We start from the raw sequence: 18,883 nt of genomic DNA, 5'->3' as shown, positions 1-18,883 counted from the left end.
TAAAGTGAAAGCTAGCGAAAACCAAAACGCATGAACTACAACCTCAACTTAATGGAGGGGCGACAATTGCTATAAATTGCATGCTGGTCATAAAAGATTACAAAAAGAGAGAGAGAGACTGAGACAGAGAGAAAGGGAGAGGAAAATAAAAAAGCAAATAAAACTAACCACAAGCCAAAGGCATAGAAAGTATGAGTGTGGAGCTGGAAAAGCAGATGATGATGAAGATGAGGAGGAGGAAGAAGAAAGGGGTTAGAGTTAGAGTCAAGCCCTGAAGCCTGGCGACACATCAGCCCAGAAAGCCACTTTATTCTATTTCCGTTTCCGGCTGTTCTCGCCTGTTCTTGTTGTTGTTGTTGTTGTCATGCTGCCGAGTATGTAATGTGTTTCCGCTTTTCGCCACAAAAATGTCTACACGGACAAAGCAGGAGAAGGAAGCAGTGCGTATGAGTCTGAGGCAAATGCAAATGAAAACAGAAGAAAACTAAATCTGAACTGAAGTTACGGGATGAACATAAAGGAAGCAGAGAAAAAAAAGGAAAGCTCATGAGAAAGCCAACGACAACAACAAAACGACACTCGAAATGTCAACGTCACCAGCGTGTTACAGTCACATGGGCAAATGGCAAATGGCGAATGGTGAATGGCAAAATGGTAACAGAACAGGACGAATCCTGGGCCAACACTTGCACAACACCAATACACAGTCAATCCTTAAAGAAATCCCCATTTTATTTATGTCGTTACTTTCACGGATATATATATTCGCAACGCTACACATTCTGAATAAATAAGTTTAAGAAAAATATAATAAAGATAAAAATATATATCTATGTGGGATACTTATAAACAAAACACTCAAGAGAGTGCAAAAATGTTGTGTCCAGCATGTGTGTGTGTGGGTGTGTGTGTGTGTGTGTGTATCGCAGATTTATGCAGTGCAAGTACTGACTGCATTTGGCCAAGACATATTAAGCCATGTGGCGTTGGGTCAATAAACTAAAATGTTTTCAGGAGAACAGAGAAAGAAAAGAAGAAGAAAAGTAATTTCTTAAAGAGTCAAAAGAAGTAGAACCAATAAATTCTATTCAGACTTCACATGATTAGAAATGTCTTTATTAAAAAGCATGGAAATGGAAATTGTAATTTTTAGCATTTGGGTCGACATTTTAAATGAAAATTTATGCTAATTTTTGTTGTTCAAAGCTTTTGGCATATCAAACGAAATTGTTTGTATGAAATGAATGTGGCTTATAAATCCTTTTTTCCCTCTTTTTTTGCAAACGAAAGAGGTGAGAGAGTGAGAGGGGTAGAAAAGTTACGTAGTAATTACCAGGCTACGGCTAGCTGCATACTTGATGAAAGGCGGAGGATTACAGGCCATTAAGGTAAAACTAACTAGCCCACTCTCTTAGTCACATTGCCTATTATAGTGTGTGTGTGTGTGTGTGTGTGTCTACCTAACAGCAACAGTTGATGGGTGGTTTTTGACCACAAAACGTTTAGCGCTAAGCCAGCGACAAAGCTCAATTATGTTGATTGAGGCCGAGATAGAAGTCAAGTCAAATCGAGGTCTTGGCGGGGGGTCCTTTGCTCCGTCATACACCGTCACCGATGACTCATCCGATTGGGGCAAGGGGACGAGGACAATCGCCCCCAGACAGGACAGACAGGAAAATGGCATAAAATTGAGTTTTTCTTTACGTTTTTCATTATCATTTAAGTTTGGCGCAAAGGTTTTCGATTTTCTTTTTTGGTGTTTTTATTGCCTTTTCCCCTCGCCGGCACCGCCAACTTCAACCCCCCACATCCATATTAAATGCATGTAGAACCAAAATCAGTCAGAAGGCGAAAGTTCAATGAACGAGGACGAGACGACAACGACAACGACAACGATGACGATGACGATGAGGAGATTGCCTACTACTTAAGTATTAAGAGGGTTGGCATGCCCAAGTGTCTACACGCACACACACACACACACATTCATGAGTGTGTCAGACGGAAAGTAGATATCACCTAGAAGCTTCCCCTTTGTTGATGGCGTTACTACAAATCCATTTCCCTTCATTGATTGATTATGAGCTTCGGGCATACATAAGGAAAAAACTCCCAGCATAGGCAAGAAGAAAACAGAAGAAGAAGGTCAAACAATCGCACAATGCGCAGTATCGATAAATCAATATTAAAAACGACAACAACAACAACAGCTAAAAAAAAAGGAACCAAATGAAATGAAATGACAATGAAAATGCCACGCGTAGACGAGAAAAACTGAGAAGAAGAAAATAAAAATTGTACAAATATTCAAAGCACTTTCCGCATTCATTTATTAAGCAAACAAATAAACAACAACAAGAGAAAGAGAGAGAGAAAAAGAGCGAGATAGAGAAGGGGTGTGAAGTGGGGATGATTTGTTGGTGGTGGAGTATGTACAGATACCAGTCGAAAATACTGAAACCCAAAAACAAAAAAAAACAACGAGAAAAGAATGGAAAAAAAGGAGAAGAAGAACTAAAACCAAAAACGGGCGTCAAAGGTCGATTCTCTTCTTATTTTATATCCATTGGTTCTGTCATTTGTCGGGCAAATGGTTTTCTTATGAACTGCCTGGGGTAGGTGGGCGTTTTGGGCTGATAAGGAGGAAAACCGAATAAAGGTGGAGAGAAAGCTGTATGGGTGAGAGAGGGAGAGAACGAGAGTAAGATAGATAGAGTGAAAAATTAGAAATAAAAAAGAAAACAAAGACAAATCTCTACTTTCAAAAAGGTCTTACTAGTAAGTAAGAGAGAAAGTATCTCTCTCTCTCTCTCTCGCTCTATCTCTCTTACATTCATTGTGCTACAAAAAAAGGTTTTACAACAAACAAAATAGTTAAATAGAAACAAAAAAATGAGCCCAAGGATTAAAACATTGCATAAAAAATGTCAATTACAGTAAAGTGAAGAAGATTAATTTCCAAAAGTTATTCGAATCTCTTCCTTTTAATTAATATCTGTCACTCTTCTAGCTATTCGTCCTTTGATATTCATTGCCTTTAGACTATATATTGTTGATCTCAACTGAAATTGGCAAACCTTGTTTAATAGTCAAACAATTTTTTAACATGGAACCATTAGACTCCAAAAATTTATATCAAGTATTTAGCAGGAAATTAATTAAATTAAATTGTTAATTGTTTTTTGCCTTTGCCACTCTACAGGATGCAGGACATCCGACTTTTAGTTATTCCTTATTAGGTAGAAATATTAACTATAAAAGTTATGAATCGATCAACTGAAATAGAATTGAGAGAGGAGAAGAAGTGAGTAGTTAGGAAGGGATGGAAGGATGCCTTTTTTTTTTGTTTTTGCTTATTTTTTTTTTTTTTAAAGCTTCTCGTCACGTAACAGGCACACAGAAAAATCAATGGAAATTTGATGTGACTGAAATATAAAACAATTTTTCTTTACCCTATACATGTACATATGTATGTACATATATGTTTATATATAGGTACATACATATATAATTCTATATATAGCATACACTCTCTTGCTCCCTTTCTCTTGGCTTTCTCTCTCATTTACACACACACACACACACATCACTTTCTAGGTAGTATTTTCAGTCAGTACCAAAAGTTGTGCTGATATTTTCAACAATTTTTGTTGTTGGTTTTTCTTATGTCTGTGTGTGTGTGTGTGTGTGTGTACACTTATTTGGGGCTCCAATGCAGCATGCACTGGAATTCCCAAGGGATTGAGAGAAACAGCATGTAAAAGAGAGAGACAGAGAGAGAGAGAGAGAAAGAGAGAGAGAGTGATAGAAGGGAAAACAAGGTGAATTTCGTGTGCATTGTGCATGCTTAATTGAGTTGTCTTTCAGCACCCTTCTCCTGTCTCCTCCTTTCATTTATGTACATACTACTAGGCGGAAGTGGGCGTGAAAATGTCCATGTGTGAGTGTGTTCCATGTGTCAAACAGTTTATGAAAAAGCACCATTCTGGTCCTTCCGCTGGCCTACCCACACAACCACACACACACACACACCCTTTAAAATAGCCCATTCAATTGTCCTCGCTCTGTAAATCGCGCGCATCGCTTCAGTTGATTTTCATGTCACTGACAAAACACATTTTCCTTTCGCCTTTTGTGTACATTGGTAAATTCTGTTGCCTCATCACTCCACCACCACACACATACACACACCCACACACCCTCACACACATCCTAAAAATCGGTGACTGTTGGCACAAATGGTAAACTAAAGTGAGGCAAATGGAGGATGGCAACTAACTACCGCACCGAAATTTATCTACACTTGCAATAATTTGATTTGCAGCGTTATCCTCTTTAAAATTCTTCTCTAAATTGGGACTATCCTTTAAATATTGAGTCTTTGATATTCTATCTTTAAATTAAGATCAGTCAAAGGTTAAAGCTAATGTAAGATGTCCTCTTAGAGCTCTCTTCCTTGGGTAAGGGTATCAAATGAAGAGCTAAAGAAAATTGCTAGTCAAGAAATAACTTTCAGTGCGATAACAAGGCAATCTATGTATATCATTAGGCAAAGCCTCTCTGAAAAGAAAAGTAATGGTTAGTTGATGGAATGGGAATGGGATGAAATCTAAAATGGTAATTTGAATAGAAAGTTTTTGCCGCCAAACGAAATCATCATCAAAGTGAAATATGAGAGGGCTGGATATAGAAGGAAACCCTTAAACTAATATTTTGTATTAATTTTACAAATGAACGCATTGCTTTTGCTGTCGATTTGATAGTATAGTATTCGAGTTCATTGTCATAATGAACAATTTTCCATTAGATAGCAAGTCGAGAGTCGACATTTGGACATCCTAGACACCATTAGAGTCCTGTCGAGAGGAAGCAAGTGCGGTTATAGGGTACAGGCCAAGTTAGGCAAATTTGTCAAGGACCAACCGACCACAAGGCAAGCCACAAAAATGATTTCATTCATTGATAAAAAGAAGAATGCCAAAAGCTCAAAACCAAAGTCAAATTCTAAGAATAAGAGCGAGGAGCGAGGAGCAAAAGCAGTTTCAGGAGGAGAGATTGGTTGGGTAGCTGGTTGAGTTTACACTTCTTTGGTTTTAATTTCCCAAATTGCATTTGGCCACGTTATTTATACAATCCACGGAATTGCCAGGGACGACGATGGCGACGACTACGACAGGTGGAAGTGGCTTCCTGACGACAACAACGAAGGAGAAACATGACATGAGGATTTTAGGCAGGCGGGTGGGATGGGGAAAGGATGAGGAGGGGTTGGAAAACACGTTTATTAACACGCGGCAAAATGCTGCCAACTACTTGGGCTTCACTCTAATCGATTTTTGATGAGATTTCTTCTTCGTATTTTCGTTTTTTTTTTTTTTCGTTTCGTTATTCAATTTTGGCTTTGATGGGGCAAGCGGAAGAAGAAGCCGCTGCCGCTGCTTCTGTTGGCTTTTGTTTGGTTGGGCAAACGAGTTGAAGTTGAAGTAAACCGTTTGCCTTCATTTCCCTCCATTTGATGCCCAAAAAAAACGAGGCTAAGGGTGAAAATTGGGTCAAACGAAGCGACAGGTGGAGCAACTATCTCAGGATAGTCGATTATATTATTTTTTGGAAAACAATTTATAGAGAAATCACAGCAGGCAGCCCAACAGTTCTTTCCTTTCGTCCTTTTTGGTAGCGAGCTGCTGCTGTTGCTCATTCTTATCCACATTGAAATTGGCAATTTCGTTTTCATTCGACGCTGACGAAATGCATTTCCTGAAATGAACATTGACAACAAAAGGACAGAAATGGTTGATGAACAAGGAGGAGCAGGAGCAGGAGCAGGAGGAGGAGCCAAAACGATGAAGGAAGTGCACATGCCTGTGTCTGTGCCCGCCTGGCACAGAAATCAACTGGACCGTGCGTGAATGCCGTGAGGGATGCCAGTAGGACTTCGAATCAAATGTGAAATGTCACTTCATGTTGCCCGCAAGGAGAGCAGCAAACACCCAACACCAATTCCAACAGCAACATCCTGGGCACCCGAAACAGATTGGCAGCTAGCAAGGACTGCCTTGTATCAACCATACATACATACATATATATAACTTAAATGTGTGTGTATACATACTAGAGTATATGTATGTATATGTATATTGCCGATGCTGTTGCAGGTAAAAGGTAAAAGCCAGCTTACTGTCAAGCAAAATGCAACTGATAACCATGGGAATGATGCTTCTTCTGTTGCTTTTGCTTTTGCTTCTGCTTTCCACTGATTAAGATGTCAGGCTAATTCCCTTTTTTAATTTCTGACTACGTCTGTGTGTGTGTGCGTGTGTGTGTGTGCGTGCGACTATAAGAGATATGTCCAAATGGATGGATTCCAAATACTTAAGCCTTTAGTACATCACATGAGCAGGAGCGCTCTATCTAGGTCTCCGGGTCGAGTTACTTGCGGGAATATAAATTCACTTAAAATATTTTTATTTCATTGCCTACTTATGGGCTGGATTCTATTCTGTGTGTATTTCAAGAAAGCTGTAAAGGAAAGAATGTATTCTATCCTATAAAAATCGCACTATGCATGTGTAGGTATGTGTGTGTTATGTCCACACTCGATAGTTTTTAGTCGTTATACAAAGAGTTCAGCAGACCGAGTCAAAGGGTGGCTATCTTTAATTAAAAACTTTGCCTTGACATTCAGGTCAACGTCAGGATAAACTACAATTGAAAAATGAAATATTGATTGAGAATTTGACTTTCGTTAGTTGACATACACATTTGTTATTCCAAGGAAAATGCATTCTATGGATAACATTATATTCCCATTTAGATATAATTTTGAAATCGCTTTCCATCTGCTAAAAAACAAGTTAATAGACTTAATATTCTTAAGGTTAAACGTTAAATGAAATGTCTGACTGCTAAGGATACATTAGGACTGCTGGGTATATTAAAGAAACGCCAATTTGCAAGAGTATTTAAGTTATGACTTGGTAATTTAGTTGCTTTTCGAATTTCCAAATTTTGCAGTTTGTTGTAAGTTTTCCTTTTGAACTGTTTCCATTCTGATAAGAGGCACAACACAAAAACAAAAAATATAAAAAGGCTTTCCCTACTCTCGGTTCATTCAAACTGACCCCATAAACACAAAATGGGTGGCTGTTTGGGGGGTCAAAATATAAAATACAAAAAGGTTCTTCTATAAATAAAGTTTGCAGGAGAAAAATCTTGTTTGGTTCAAGTTTTTTTTTTTTGTCTGTTGCTACAGGACACTAACTCAATTCAATACACAATATTTCTCTCTCTCTCACACACTCCCTCACTCTCTGTGGTTCTATGATGGGCAAAGTTTGTAGTTTTTACTTTTATCTTTGCTAAAGTTTATGGTAAACTTATATATAAGTATATTGCATGGATATATTTAGCATTCGTACTTACCGAAAATACACCAATTACAACATGAAACAAGTCGAAGATGCAGACACCTGGAAGGATAACACAGAAAACAAGAAACGGGGAGGGGAAAAAAGAGAAAGGTAAACCATTAGTTTTTGTTGTGTGTTGACAGGCTGTAAAGGAAATGGTTCATTAGCTTGTTGTCTACCACCAAAAATAATGCTTCACAATATTCTGCTTAATGATGCAACTGTCAAAGTTTTAAGCGGCACTGTACTTGCTAATGATGCTGCTTCTCTCTTCTCTGTCTCTGTCCCTGTCTCTCTCTCTCTCTCTCTCTCTGTCTCTCCCATGTATACATGAAATTGTTAACAATTAATGAGAAAAGAAAGTGAGGTAAGACCAAGTCAAAGACATGCCAAACAAGCCCAAAAAAGATCAGAGTAAGAGAAAATGCCAACAAATAAACAAAAAAAACAGGAGGAAAATATATACAAAATAAGTAAGTAGGACTCTGGAACGTAGAGAGATAAAGAGAGAGAGAGAGAGATAGAGAGAGATAGAGAATGGAGTGGCTTGATGGGGTGACTTGGCTCGGCAGGCAAAAAGAAAACAATTAAAAGAATTTATTGCTCGAGTTTAATGAATTTTCAGCTTGTTTGCACGCACACACACACACACACACATACACACACACATATTATACACATGTCCATATTCGGGTGGCGGGGTAGGTGGGGAGGTTAACAAACGCTTCATGCCAACTCAGCATTTTTATCCCAAGAGTTTGATGCGTGGGCGAATGAGTGCAAAAACAGATATGCCACAGGTGTAAAATGCTTATAAATCTTTACCTTCTCATGCTGCCCCTTCTCAGGCACACACACACACACTCTCTCTGAGTGTGTGTGTCTGAGAATGGAAATAAATGTTATTGTTACAATGTTTAATGAAGTTTTCGTTTTTTTTTTGTTTTTTCTTCTTTGTTTTTGCGTTTCGCTTGCTGTTGCTGCTTAGGCTAAGTAAATTGATGTGAAAGCATCACTGCACACGTGGCTACCTCCCCCCCTCTCCCCCCATCCCATCCTGTTTTTTGCTACCAAATTAATTAAATACAAAATTAATTTTAGGTAATATATAATTAGGCCTATGCCCACCAAAAGAAACACAGATCACTTTAATGTGGCCAAGGATCTCGCCCCTAAGTTAGCAATTTTCTCGATCCTTGAGAATGCCATTTGAATAGTCATTTGGTCATGGTCAAGAACTAACCGCAACTTGGCTGCCGCAATTGACCACAAACGCAATCTAAATGAGTGTTTGGCGTTCGTTCAACCGCAGTACAAACGAAATATTGCGGCATCTGCTTACCACAATACAACACGATTACCTTATATATCAGTCGAAACATTCGATTTGCTTGGCTTAATCTTTGGACAAAATTGAGAACAGATTAGTTCAATAATTTGCTTGAAATTTGTATACTATAACATTTGATAACATTAAACATAAATAAATTTAAATAGTTTTCGTTTTACTTGCTCTACCATTTAGACTTTTGGCTATTAGGCACTTGAATGTCCTTCTCCGCAGTCTTTTCATTTAGAGGTTGAGGTGCCCATAGCACCTGGGCCGGAAATACAATCATTTGATAGCGTTCCATGTTCTTGATTACTTCATAATGATAATGGTCCGCCATGATAACGAATGGCTGTTTATAGTCATAGAATTCACGTATGGGCGCCAATGATACATCACGACAATTGATATAGACAGTGGATATCGGAAGCTGCAAGGCCGCCTCATAGGCGGCAGCCATCTTGGGACACCAGAGGGCGGCACTGACGAACGGCAAACGTTCTGTCTGGGCCAATTCGCCCAATTCGATGGCATTGCGAAATGTATGCATAGTGACCACACCGCTTGGATGGTCGAGACTGAAGAAACTTTGATTGAACTCACAGGACATCAGGGATGAGCCATCGACCATTTTGTAGATGAAACCAATGTCGTCTGGTTTCTGTAGGCAAATCACTTCAGATTTGAGGCAGTCCAGCAAACGCAATGCTCTGGCATAGTGCTCATGGGTTTTCACCTGGCGATGCACTGTGCCAATGCCGGCACGCACCTTCTCAATGAACTTTTCGCGCATTGTCTCGTGGACAAAAACGCTGGCAATTAGATTCTTGCCCAGTGGCTCGTATAAAGTGTTGAATAGTGGAATCATTGCTTCATCCAAATTGGCCTCTTCACAAATGACTATAATGCTGGGATCAATCCAGCTTTTATCGCTATCTCCTGGTGGATATGGTGGCTGACGCCAGGTATAGGGTACACGAGGCATTTCTCTTAACTTGGATTTTTTTCTAGTACTATGATTTCTGATAAATATTGTAAACTGAAATATAAAGAAGAGTTAACTAATTGCACGAATTAGTTACGAATCACATTTCAAATCTGTCAGTGTTCAGTGTTCAGTGTTGATTTCGACAGTCCCAAAAAGAGAAACCCCCAAACTGGTTGCATAGTGGCTACCCATTCATCCATCACTGCCACTTGACACCAGCAGCAGCAGCAGCAGCAGCAGAAGGAGTAGCAATTGCAACGGACGATGTATGACAGCGATGGCGATGCTGGTGACACTTGTGTTTTAGCCTCATTTGCCACATGGTTTCGCTTGCCTTGCTGCTAGTTGTCTGTCTGTCTGGATGTCTCTCTGAATGTGTGCCTCTCCTGTCGGTTTGCTGCACTAATGATGCATTCTTGCAGCGAATCTTCTGTTGTTTTTGTTTACGCTCCAGTTCATTTGAGTCAAGATTCGCCTTCGTCTTTAGCACTCGAGAGACGAAATATTTCTTTTGCTTTGGCAAAAAAAAACCAAATCTAGAGCACAAATTGCCAAGTGTCCCAGGACTTTCTCTCTCTCGTATATCGTGTGACATTTAGCAAAGTTCTTTATGCAGTTGTTGATTTAATGAAACGAAATTGACAAAATTCCAAAAAGAACTTCTTCAATCTTCTTTAGTCTTGTTAGATTTTGATGAGTTCCTGAAGATGAGAAACTGTTTGTTCCTCAATGTTTTCCTGATAGACACGTTGCGCAAAGAAATCGTTGCATAAATTAAGGCGTTAATATGCTGACTGACCTCATCGATTGGCTACGATGATGATGATGATGATGATGTCTGGGTAAATATCGATAGCAACTCAAGCAAACAACAACAAAATGCAGAAAAAGCGATTACTCGAAACTGTCAGCAGATTGCAATTTTCAGTAGTCATCTTGGTTACGGTTTACGCTTGAGTGAATTACAAAAAGGAATCGAACAAGGCAATTTTTCAGTACCAACAAATGAATATTTAAGACGATGTGGCCACTGGCCAAGATTTACGAGCTCTTTGGCCCACACATACAGAGACACAACCCCAACTAAAATATCTGGCAAATTGACTCTTGCTTTTATTCTTCGTTTTTCTTACTTGGAATTGGGCTTAATCAATAAGTTATTTTAAGGCAAAAAGAAAGGAAAGGAGCAAATTGTTACCAGTTGCTCAACGACTTGATTATGTTTAAACTAAATTAACATTTTTTGCCCCCCAACTCAATGTTTATATAGAATAAAGATTTTTAAATGTGGACTCAATGGGTTGATATTTAAATCTCTCAATAAAAGGCCTTGTTCTTGTTCATATTTCATTGATTTCCTTATTCCTAAGAGAATGCCTATTGGAATGTAAGTTCATTCATTCAATTTGCCAACCATGCGTATGAGTAATGCAAATGACGTATACGACAAGTAATCCTTTGCTAAGTCTTTGAGCTTCCGAAACTTTCATTGACTATAGATATTATTATATTATTATTTATAGGAATCTCATTAAAATATCTGACCAAAATTTTTTTTTTTTTTTTTTTGCACAGGGTAGATACACACCCACACACACACAGACACAAACATATGTATTTAATGGAAGTCCTCGCTCTTGGGGCAAGTTGCGAAAAAAAGTTATCAACAGTTATCATGACGGCAACGGCAGTGGGCCACATGGAAAATGAGAATGAAAATAAAAATGACACAAAGAATTTATCAAACATCCGCTTCCGGCGCAAATGTTGCCTCCCCTCCCCCCTCCCCTCCCGCCGTCCATACACCCAGCGAGAGAATGGGCCAATGGTGGGAAATGTGTCGCAGCCAATTTGTAGCCCAGCAGCAGCCAAAGGGCATAGGGCGAACACAACAACCAAAAAAAAAAATAACAACATACAGAAGAGAAGGAGAACGAGGGGCAAAAAAAAAAAAAATGAAAAACAAATTGTTTATTGTCTCATAATTGAAGCCGAGAGGCTGCCCTAGCCTGGTCGACTGAATGTTGTACTTGTGTTTCCGCCTCTACATTTATTCACCAGACGACGGGGTGGACGAGAAAATTCAATTTTCACCTGCATAAATGATAGGTGAGCGAGATGGCGAGAGGCAAGCTATAAAGGCGGCCTTCAAAAGTCCATGATGAAAGATCTTTGGGAAAAAGAGATTATGCCAGATTATAAACAAGACTCTCACCGAAATGAGGAGAAACTTAATTGAAGTAGGGCATGGAAAATTGGTAGGCTCAAATACATAGAAAGCGAATGAGAATTATCTTGCCCAGGGTCGAAGAAATATTTTGTTGCGTCGGTACACCAAAGAAAAGTTGTAGTTACACAATTTCTTGACATTTCAGAAAACTTGGTTATATCTGTGGAAAACTCTGAAAGTTGTTACAACCTGCAGCTGATAGTTACATAATTGCAAAATGCAATTTAAGTCATGTCCTCGAAATCGAAAATCTTGCATTAACTTTGACCAACCAAGTTTGACGTAGGTTTTTGTTTGCTTATATATTCGCTTAGTTTAGTTTCAGACCTTCAACTTATGATGAATGAAGGGTTCATCGATTTGGTCGATGTTACTACGAGTATGTAGCATGTGTGTGTGTGTCTGTGTGTGTGTCTGTATGTTGTGTAAGTACTGGTACCCCCCTTCCATTTGCCCTTTTGCCCATCGAGTGAAAACAACAGCAACTAAAACTGCAAACTGCGTGCGAACAAGAACAACAAAAACAACCCACACACAAAAATAGTTCAAGTGCCTACTTTTGGCATACCAAAGCACTTAACAGTGTTGCCAATGTACACCCACACACACACTCTTACCCACTCTAGACACACACCCACCCACTCCCACTTTTGGGTCGACATTCGAGCTTCGTCACACATATAAAGCCGCGATTTTCGCAATGAGTTTCACTTAACTTTTGCGTCACTTAAATGTAATTTGTGGAACTTTTTGGCATAGCCTTTGGCCCTGTGCCTATGAATGAATGGTTAGAAGGGGGCTGGGGTGTGGGGGGGGTTTTGAATTTTTCTCGCTGCTGCTGTTGTTGTTGTTGCTGTGGTGCTCGTTCGATTCGGCTTCCACTTTTAAGTGCATTTTGCTGTAATCAAGCGCTCACTTGAACCTCAAACTCTCGTCTCCGTCAGCCATCAGTTTCATGCTTTTTAGCATTTCATCATTGCATTTTGTTGCGATTTTGTAAGCCTACTCAGAGCAACACAGGGACACACACACACACACCCACACAGGCTAGTGAGTGGGTGTGGCTGGGCCTAGGGCTAGGACCTAGGTTGAGGCAGGGCTAGGAGGAGTTTCCTCTTGGCGTCTAGTTGGTGTTGGGTTTTATTTCTTTTTTTTTCTTTTTTTTTTGCTATTTGAGTGGCCTTTTAATGCGCGTGTTGTTGCACTTGGGCTCGAGAGTTCAACAACAAAACAATATTCATTATTTATTTAGTTGACCCAGTTGACGCTTGCTTGCTGGTCCATATTTGGTGGGTGAGTGTTTTATGTATTGTGTTTTTTATTTGGTTTAGGATATGTATAGAGAGAGTAGAGCAAGTGAGTAGGCCTTGAGTTAGTTGTGTTCGGTTCTGGGTGTGAGAAACCCACAAACAGAATACTTATGCTCTAAACTTTGTACAACATGGACACAAAAAAGGAATCATTCAATGATAAAAATAAAGATAAGAATAAAAATATGAATAATGTGGCCAATAATGAGGAGGATGGCTACGTGGAGGATGATGATGACAACTATCTTGATATTGATGATGAAGATGAGGATGTTGTCGATGCAATTGATGAGAAATTTCGTATGTATCGTGAGAATCTAAGGCGACATCGTCAGAAGTTTGCCAAATATGAGAAAGAGCGTCGAGAGATATCGCAAACGGTATGAGAAATTGAGATTAAAGAAATTTTCTACCACTTTTTGGCATCTCTTTTCCGTTCCCTCTAATTAGCTCAGTGAGATTGTCAAAGAAGTTCGTAGCTTGCGTTCAGATATCGATGAACTAGAAATGACGGTGAATGAAGTGATGCCCATACGTCAGGATAACAATAATGAGTTGCCCAGTGAGTCAACTGAGCCAACTGACATTGAGGACAATAATGATATCGAGTACTACGAATATGACGACAACGATGAAGAGTAAGTTTCAGTTAATCTATCTTAACACAAGCCAATAAAAGAATCACTTTAAATAGTGTGGCAGCCAATAATGAAAATAAGCCACCAGAAACGATGCAATCCCAAAAGAAAACCTCAACAATTTCCCAGCTAATGGACGGACAAAATAAAAACTCTTGCATTTTGTCGTAAAGAAAAAAAAAAACGCCCCCCCCCCCAAAAACAACAAGAAAAAAATTCGATCTTAATGAATAATCAGCAACCTGTGAGAAATAAATTCAGTTAAATTTTGCCCCTTGTATCAGATGAAATATAAAATAAAATAAATTGTTTTTCGTTATTTAAAAAATAAAGTTTAATAAGGATTATGTTAATGGATATTACAGTTGCCAGCATGATAAATCCATATCCAGTGCTCGACGAGAATGGCCATATGAGAGACAATACCTCAGCCAGTGCCAGTCGCTATATGAAGGATCTGCGGGAAATGTATACGCAACGTATGCAAATGGAACGTCAAGAGCATCGCAATCGCTTGGCCAACGAAATGGCCGCCATGTGTGAGATGGTAAACTACTTAAACTTCGGACTTCATGCATTTCTTTGGGATCTCTTTTATATCCCACCTTACACTTGACAAAGTTTTGCTGATCGAATGTTTCTCTTTTTCACAGGCAAATGCTGCTATAGGCGATCAAGATGAGGAGCCGTCACTTCATTATCCAAACGAATCATCTAAGCTGCCCCTTACTCTGTCATCCATTGATGACATTGAACAAATTGATGGCTCATCATGGGGCGATTGTTTGCAATTGGTTGTCTATCTTTTGGCTGGCATTGGTATGGCATATGTTGGAGCTTCATTGCGTACCAACTTTATGTGATGTGAACAAACAAAATCTATAAACCTATAAAACATTTTATATTAAATCCAAAGAAAAAAAGAAAAACGAGCTAAAAATTTGCATTTTAATCTGACTTCGAAATGTGAATTTGACAAAATCTATGCTAATTGTCCACATTTTCATTATCTTTATTAATCTGGGGATTTGCGGATTTTAGCTTAAATCCAAATATTTGGCAAGCAAAGCAATCAATTTGTTATAAATCTTAATAAAAATAAAACTGGTAATATCAATGTATAAGTGACTGTTTGAAAAGTGACGAACAGCAGGGAAAAATGCCTCTTGGATTTGAATCATTCGATTCGTATTTATCCCCAAAGTGCCTTATCACGTATATAGTATGAAAGTACTTGAACGATGCATATAACTTTAAAGGTTCAGACAAGATAATCTTCTTGGAAATATTGTACACATTCTTAAATTAAAATTTTTAAAACTAAACGACATCTACTTTTAGCACAGAAACAGTTTGACAGTCTTTGACATTGTATTTTGACTGTTTTTCGAGGATGGAATAAACATATGTATTTATAAAAATAGTTCTTACAGAATGCCGAGGAAATTGGTAAGTCGTGATTACATTTGTATCACACTTTTGAGACAAATGTCAATCAAATATTGTTAAACCTAAGATGACATGTAAGTTTGGCAGGAGTCAAAATTAATCAAATGACTAACGGTCTCAAACTGAATGACAAAGCGTTTAAAGACGATGAAAATCAATTGATTAAACATGTTTCGGTTTTTTTTTTTACTCATTGAATATCCAAATAGTTGAATAATCCATAAATTTAGCATTATTTGTTTATATTGTCTTTAATATTTGGTTTCTTTTATGTTTTATGAATTGGCAAAAGGCGGCGGTCCCACCGATTGACAAGAAAGAGGCAGAAAGCCCAACAAGTTGTTGTTAATGGCAGGAGGAGAAGGGGGAGGAGGAGGAGTAGCAGCTGCTTTTGCAAAGTTTCATATTGTGCCGCCAAAGTGCAGACAAAGCAGCTCCTGTTAAAAGGAGGCGCCTGCAACTTATGCAATGAAATGTTCCCCTGAATCCGTGGCCATTGTGTGGCGGCATTTTCAAGTGAGAGAGAGAGAGAGAGAGTGAGAGAGTGAGAGAGTGAGAGAGTGAGACGGGGAGAATAAAAAATAGCTTACTGGTCCAGCTGCTCTTACTTGGAGGAGTCTCTCTGTCCCAGGCTCTGTGTCTTTGGTTCTGCGGAAGTTTGCACACTTTTGCTTGCAAAGTGGAAAAAAAATTCTTTGGTTGAATGCACGGCGGATGTCCTCCTCTTTCTCTCTCCCTCTCTCTCTCTCTCTCACTTACTTTTCCACCCTGTCTGATTTTGAATGGATTTTCACTTGGCTGAACTGACAGCACAGAGCCCAGCCCAGCCAGGGCAACAGTATGATAAGGATGATGATGTGGATAAGGATGTTGATGATGATGAGTATAGAGAAGTTGCGGGTATATAGTCGAAGAATGCCTTTGTGGGCAGCTGACCAGGTGTTGTTGTTAGTGTATGTACTTTTCGCTTGTTGAAAGAGGAAACACTACAAGTGTGTATAATAACAACAATAACAGAAACAGCAAGTAGCTGCCATGTTGCAAAAGTAATTCAATTTGTCCTTTTCTCCTGTTAAACGAGACCGAAACACTAAACTTAAATTAAACTTAAACAATATTTAACCTCTAATCCATAGATTAACCTCTTTCGATTTAGATTTATGCATAGTTCGCAAATGACAGTTGTTCGGTTTTTCTTATATGCTCTGCTTCGTATCATAACCGAAAAGATTGTCCAGAAACGATCTCGCTCTGAGCGGCTCTCTTTGTTTTGACGCTTTGCATTGACTCATTCGTGTGATGCTCTCAAATGAGTGTCGCCTAAAGAGCAAAACGATTTTCGCTCACACAAAGAGTCTTAACAAAAGACAGTTTGACTAAGAAACTCAACAGAAATGATCTTTGCCTTTCGTGTGCATGTAAATACATACATACATATACATAAATGTAAAGAAAAAGAACGCATCAATCGCGTGTGTTTACCCATACATACGCAAAAGACAATTTGCTTCATTTAACTCAAGCAATCGATCAGTGTTTGACTTGAGCGAAACGAAAACAGAAATAACTATCTCGATCAGAGCGCGAGCGAGCTAAGTCAGTCGCGACAAAAACAGTTTCTGTCTGAGTTTTTTTTATTGTGTGAGGAGTGAAAGACACTTATTTGCAGACAATGGAAAAGTGTCAACAGTTATTTGCGAGCTATGGATTTATGCTTAAAAGAATATGAACTAGTCATCCTTAATAGCCTGTTGGCTCTCTTTAAACAGAATGATGAGAGGGAACCCGCTTAAAGCGACTATCTTCTACAATACATGTATCTTTATCTATGCCTATATTATATATTCATTTACAATTTAAAGGTTTTTAAAACGATTACCTGCAACTTGGCACTGCAGTTTTACTTTGAATTAAGTTCCCTGCTGCACACATACATATGCACATATATACATAGATATATATATGTATACCTACATATAATTAAATACTCATTTAAGCAATTTCAATTGGACCACATTTTTGGGGTTGGGGGCTAGAAACCACAAAAGCACTGCGCCAGAAACAACAACAACAACAAGAACAACACTTTAGTTTTGGGTTTTGAGAAATATGATTTTTGTGGTCAAGATGCTGGTCGAGAGGACAATGGCAGAAGCCATAAGCCAAATTAACAATTAAACTTAGCCAGTCTGGCAGGAAGGAGAGCACAATATCAAGTGGCTGGTGCAAAACAAAGAAGTTCTAGGAGTTCACCAAAGAACCAGCCATCAAAAGGGAGTGTGAGAATGAACAAGAGAGACAGAGCGAGAGAGAGAGAGAGAGACAGCGAGAGTGTGTGTGTGTGTGTATGGAGGAGAGGTAGTTCAGATTGTTGAAAGTTTTGTGTGTGCGTTTTCTGCGGAAAGCGCATAATAGTTTTTTGGCCAACTGACAATGGGATGATGATATGTCCTGAGTCCTCTTCGAGTCCTGTATTTTCAGTATTTCGTCTGTCAAGGACTACGAATGCCTGCAAACTGCAGGAGCAAACAACAATAACAACAACAGTGAATTGCATTAAACATGCCATAAATTAAAAGACAACAAGCGAAGCTAACAGACGGGGCTATTGCAGTACATTAAAATGCATTAAAAATAGTTTTTAATGCCACAGGCATGCTGAAACACTCAAACGCACACACACACACACACACATACCAATACACATACCATCAAGTAAAGGTCACAGCAGATGGAAAATCTCATATGATATAAAATATACATATGTATGTATATATATATATTTGAAAAACCATCGCGTACACAGTCCTTAAAACTCATTGAAGGCGCTTAGCAACGAATTACCACCACGACCATGCCCACCATCCCCACCATCCCCTCGATCTCCTTGGTGTCCTTTGGTTCTTTTTTCACCTTTTCCCCCTCCATTTGCTACTTCTCAATGTTAATCCAATTTGTTATAATTAAATTACTTTAAGCCACTCGCTCTCAACAATTTGCCAGCGCCAGGATTAAAAGGGACAGCAACAAAGCAAGAAAGCGAACAAGAGAGACAGAGAGTGAGAGAGTGAGTGAGAGAGCGAGAGAGGGGGGACATTTGATGCCTCATTTAGTTTGGACATAAACCAAAAAACTATATCAAGTGAACTGAACCGAACTAAACTGAATTGAACTGAACTGAACTGAGCTGCAGCAAGCTTCAGTCCGATGAATGCATTGGCATTGCATTAATATCATATGAAAAATAATTGCATGTTGTACATACAACAACAAAAGCAATACCAATTCTCATTATATCTACATGTAATATATATTTATTATACGTACATATATAAAAAAGAAACAACAGATTAAACGAGGTGTGTTTCATGACTAATTAAAAGGGCCTCCTTTTTCGAATTCCTGGAATGTTTATTTGCCTAAGAATTGTACATACTCCAGCACTTGTTCAACGGGGAATCATAGATACATAAGTTAATGCCACCAAAACTAATGCCAAGAAAAGAAAGGCTTGCTTTCTCCCTGACGG

At 38.8% G+C, this 18,883-nt stretch overlaps 3 protein-coding genes across 3 annotated transcripts in view; 1 reads left to right on the top strand and 2 right to left on the bottom strand.

Moving 5' to 3' along the window:
* Positions 1-7,471, bottom strand: part of LOC6641324 (putative mediator of RNA polymerase II transcription subunit 26) — a 28,378-nt gene extending 20,907 nt beyond the window's left edge. The window contains exon 1 of the mRNA XM_023175262.2: positions 7,423-7,471. The gene's annotated coding sequence lies outside the window, so the exon portion shown is untranslated. The remainder of the gene's footprint in view (positions 1-7,422) is intronic.
* A 1,366-nt stretch (positions 7,472-8,837) lies between these two features.
* Positions 8,838-9,807, bottom strand: LOC6641323. Its single transcript, XM_002064289.3, has one exon. The coding sequence runs from the start codon at positions 9,722-9,724 to the stop codon at positions 8,924-8,926; it is 801 nt and encodes a 266-aa protein (XP_002064325.1). The 5' UTR covers positions 9,725-9,807; the 3' UTR covers positions 8,838-8,923.
* Positions 9,808-13,330: 3,523 nt separating this feature from the next.
* Positions 13,331-14,837, top strand: LOC111518486 (myb-like protein X). The gene is made up of 4 exons (XM_023175333.2): positions 13,331-13,647; positions 13,718-13,905; positions 13,962-14,452; positions 14,559-14,837. The coding sequence occupies exons 1-3, from the start codon at positions 13,399-13,401 to the stop codon at positions 14,074-14,076; spliced, it is 552 nt and encodes a 183-aa protein (XP_023031101.1). The 5' UTR covers positions 13,331-13,398; the 3' UTR covers positions 14,077-14,452; positions 14,559-14,837.
* The last annotated feature ends 4,046 nt before the right edge of the window (positions 14,838-18,883 follow it).

Source organism: Drosophila willistoni (assembly GCF_018902025.1).
Source record: "Drosophila willistoni isolate 14030-0811.24 chromosome XL unlocalized genomic scaffold, UCI_dwil_1.1 Seg141, whole genome shotgun sequence".
Lineage (NCBI taxonomy): Eukaryota > Metazoa > Arthropoda > Insecta > Diptera > Drosophilidae > Drosophila > Drosophila willistoni.
This window is presented reverse-complemented; position numbering and strand designations above follow the sequence as displayed.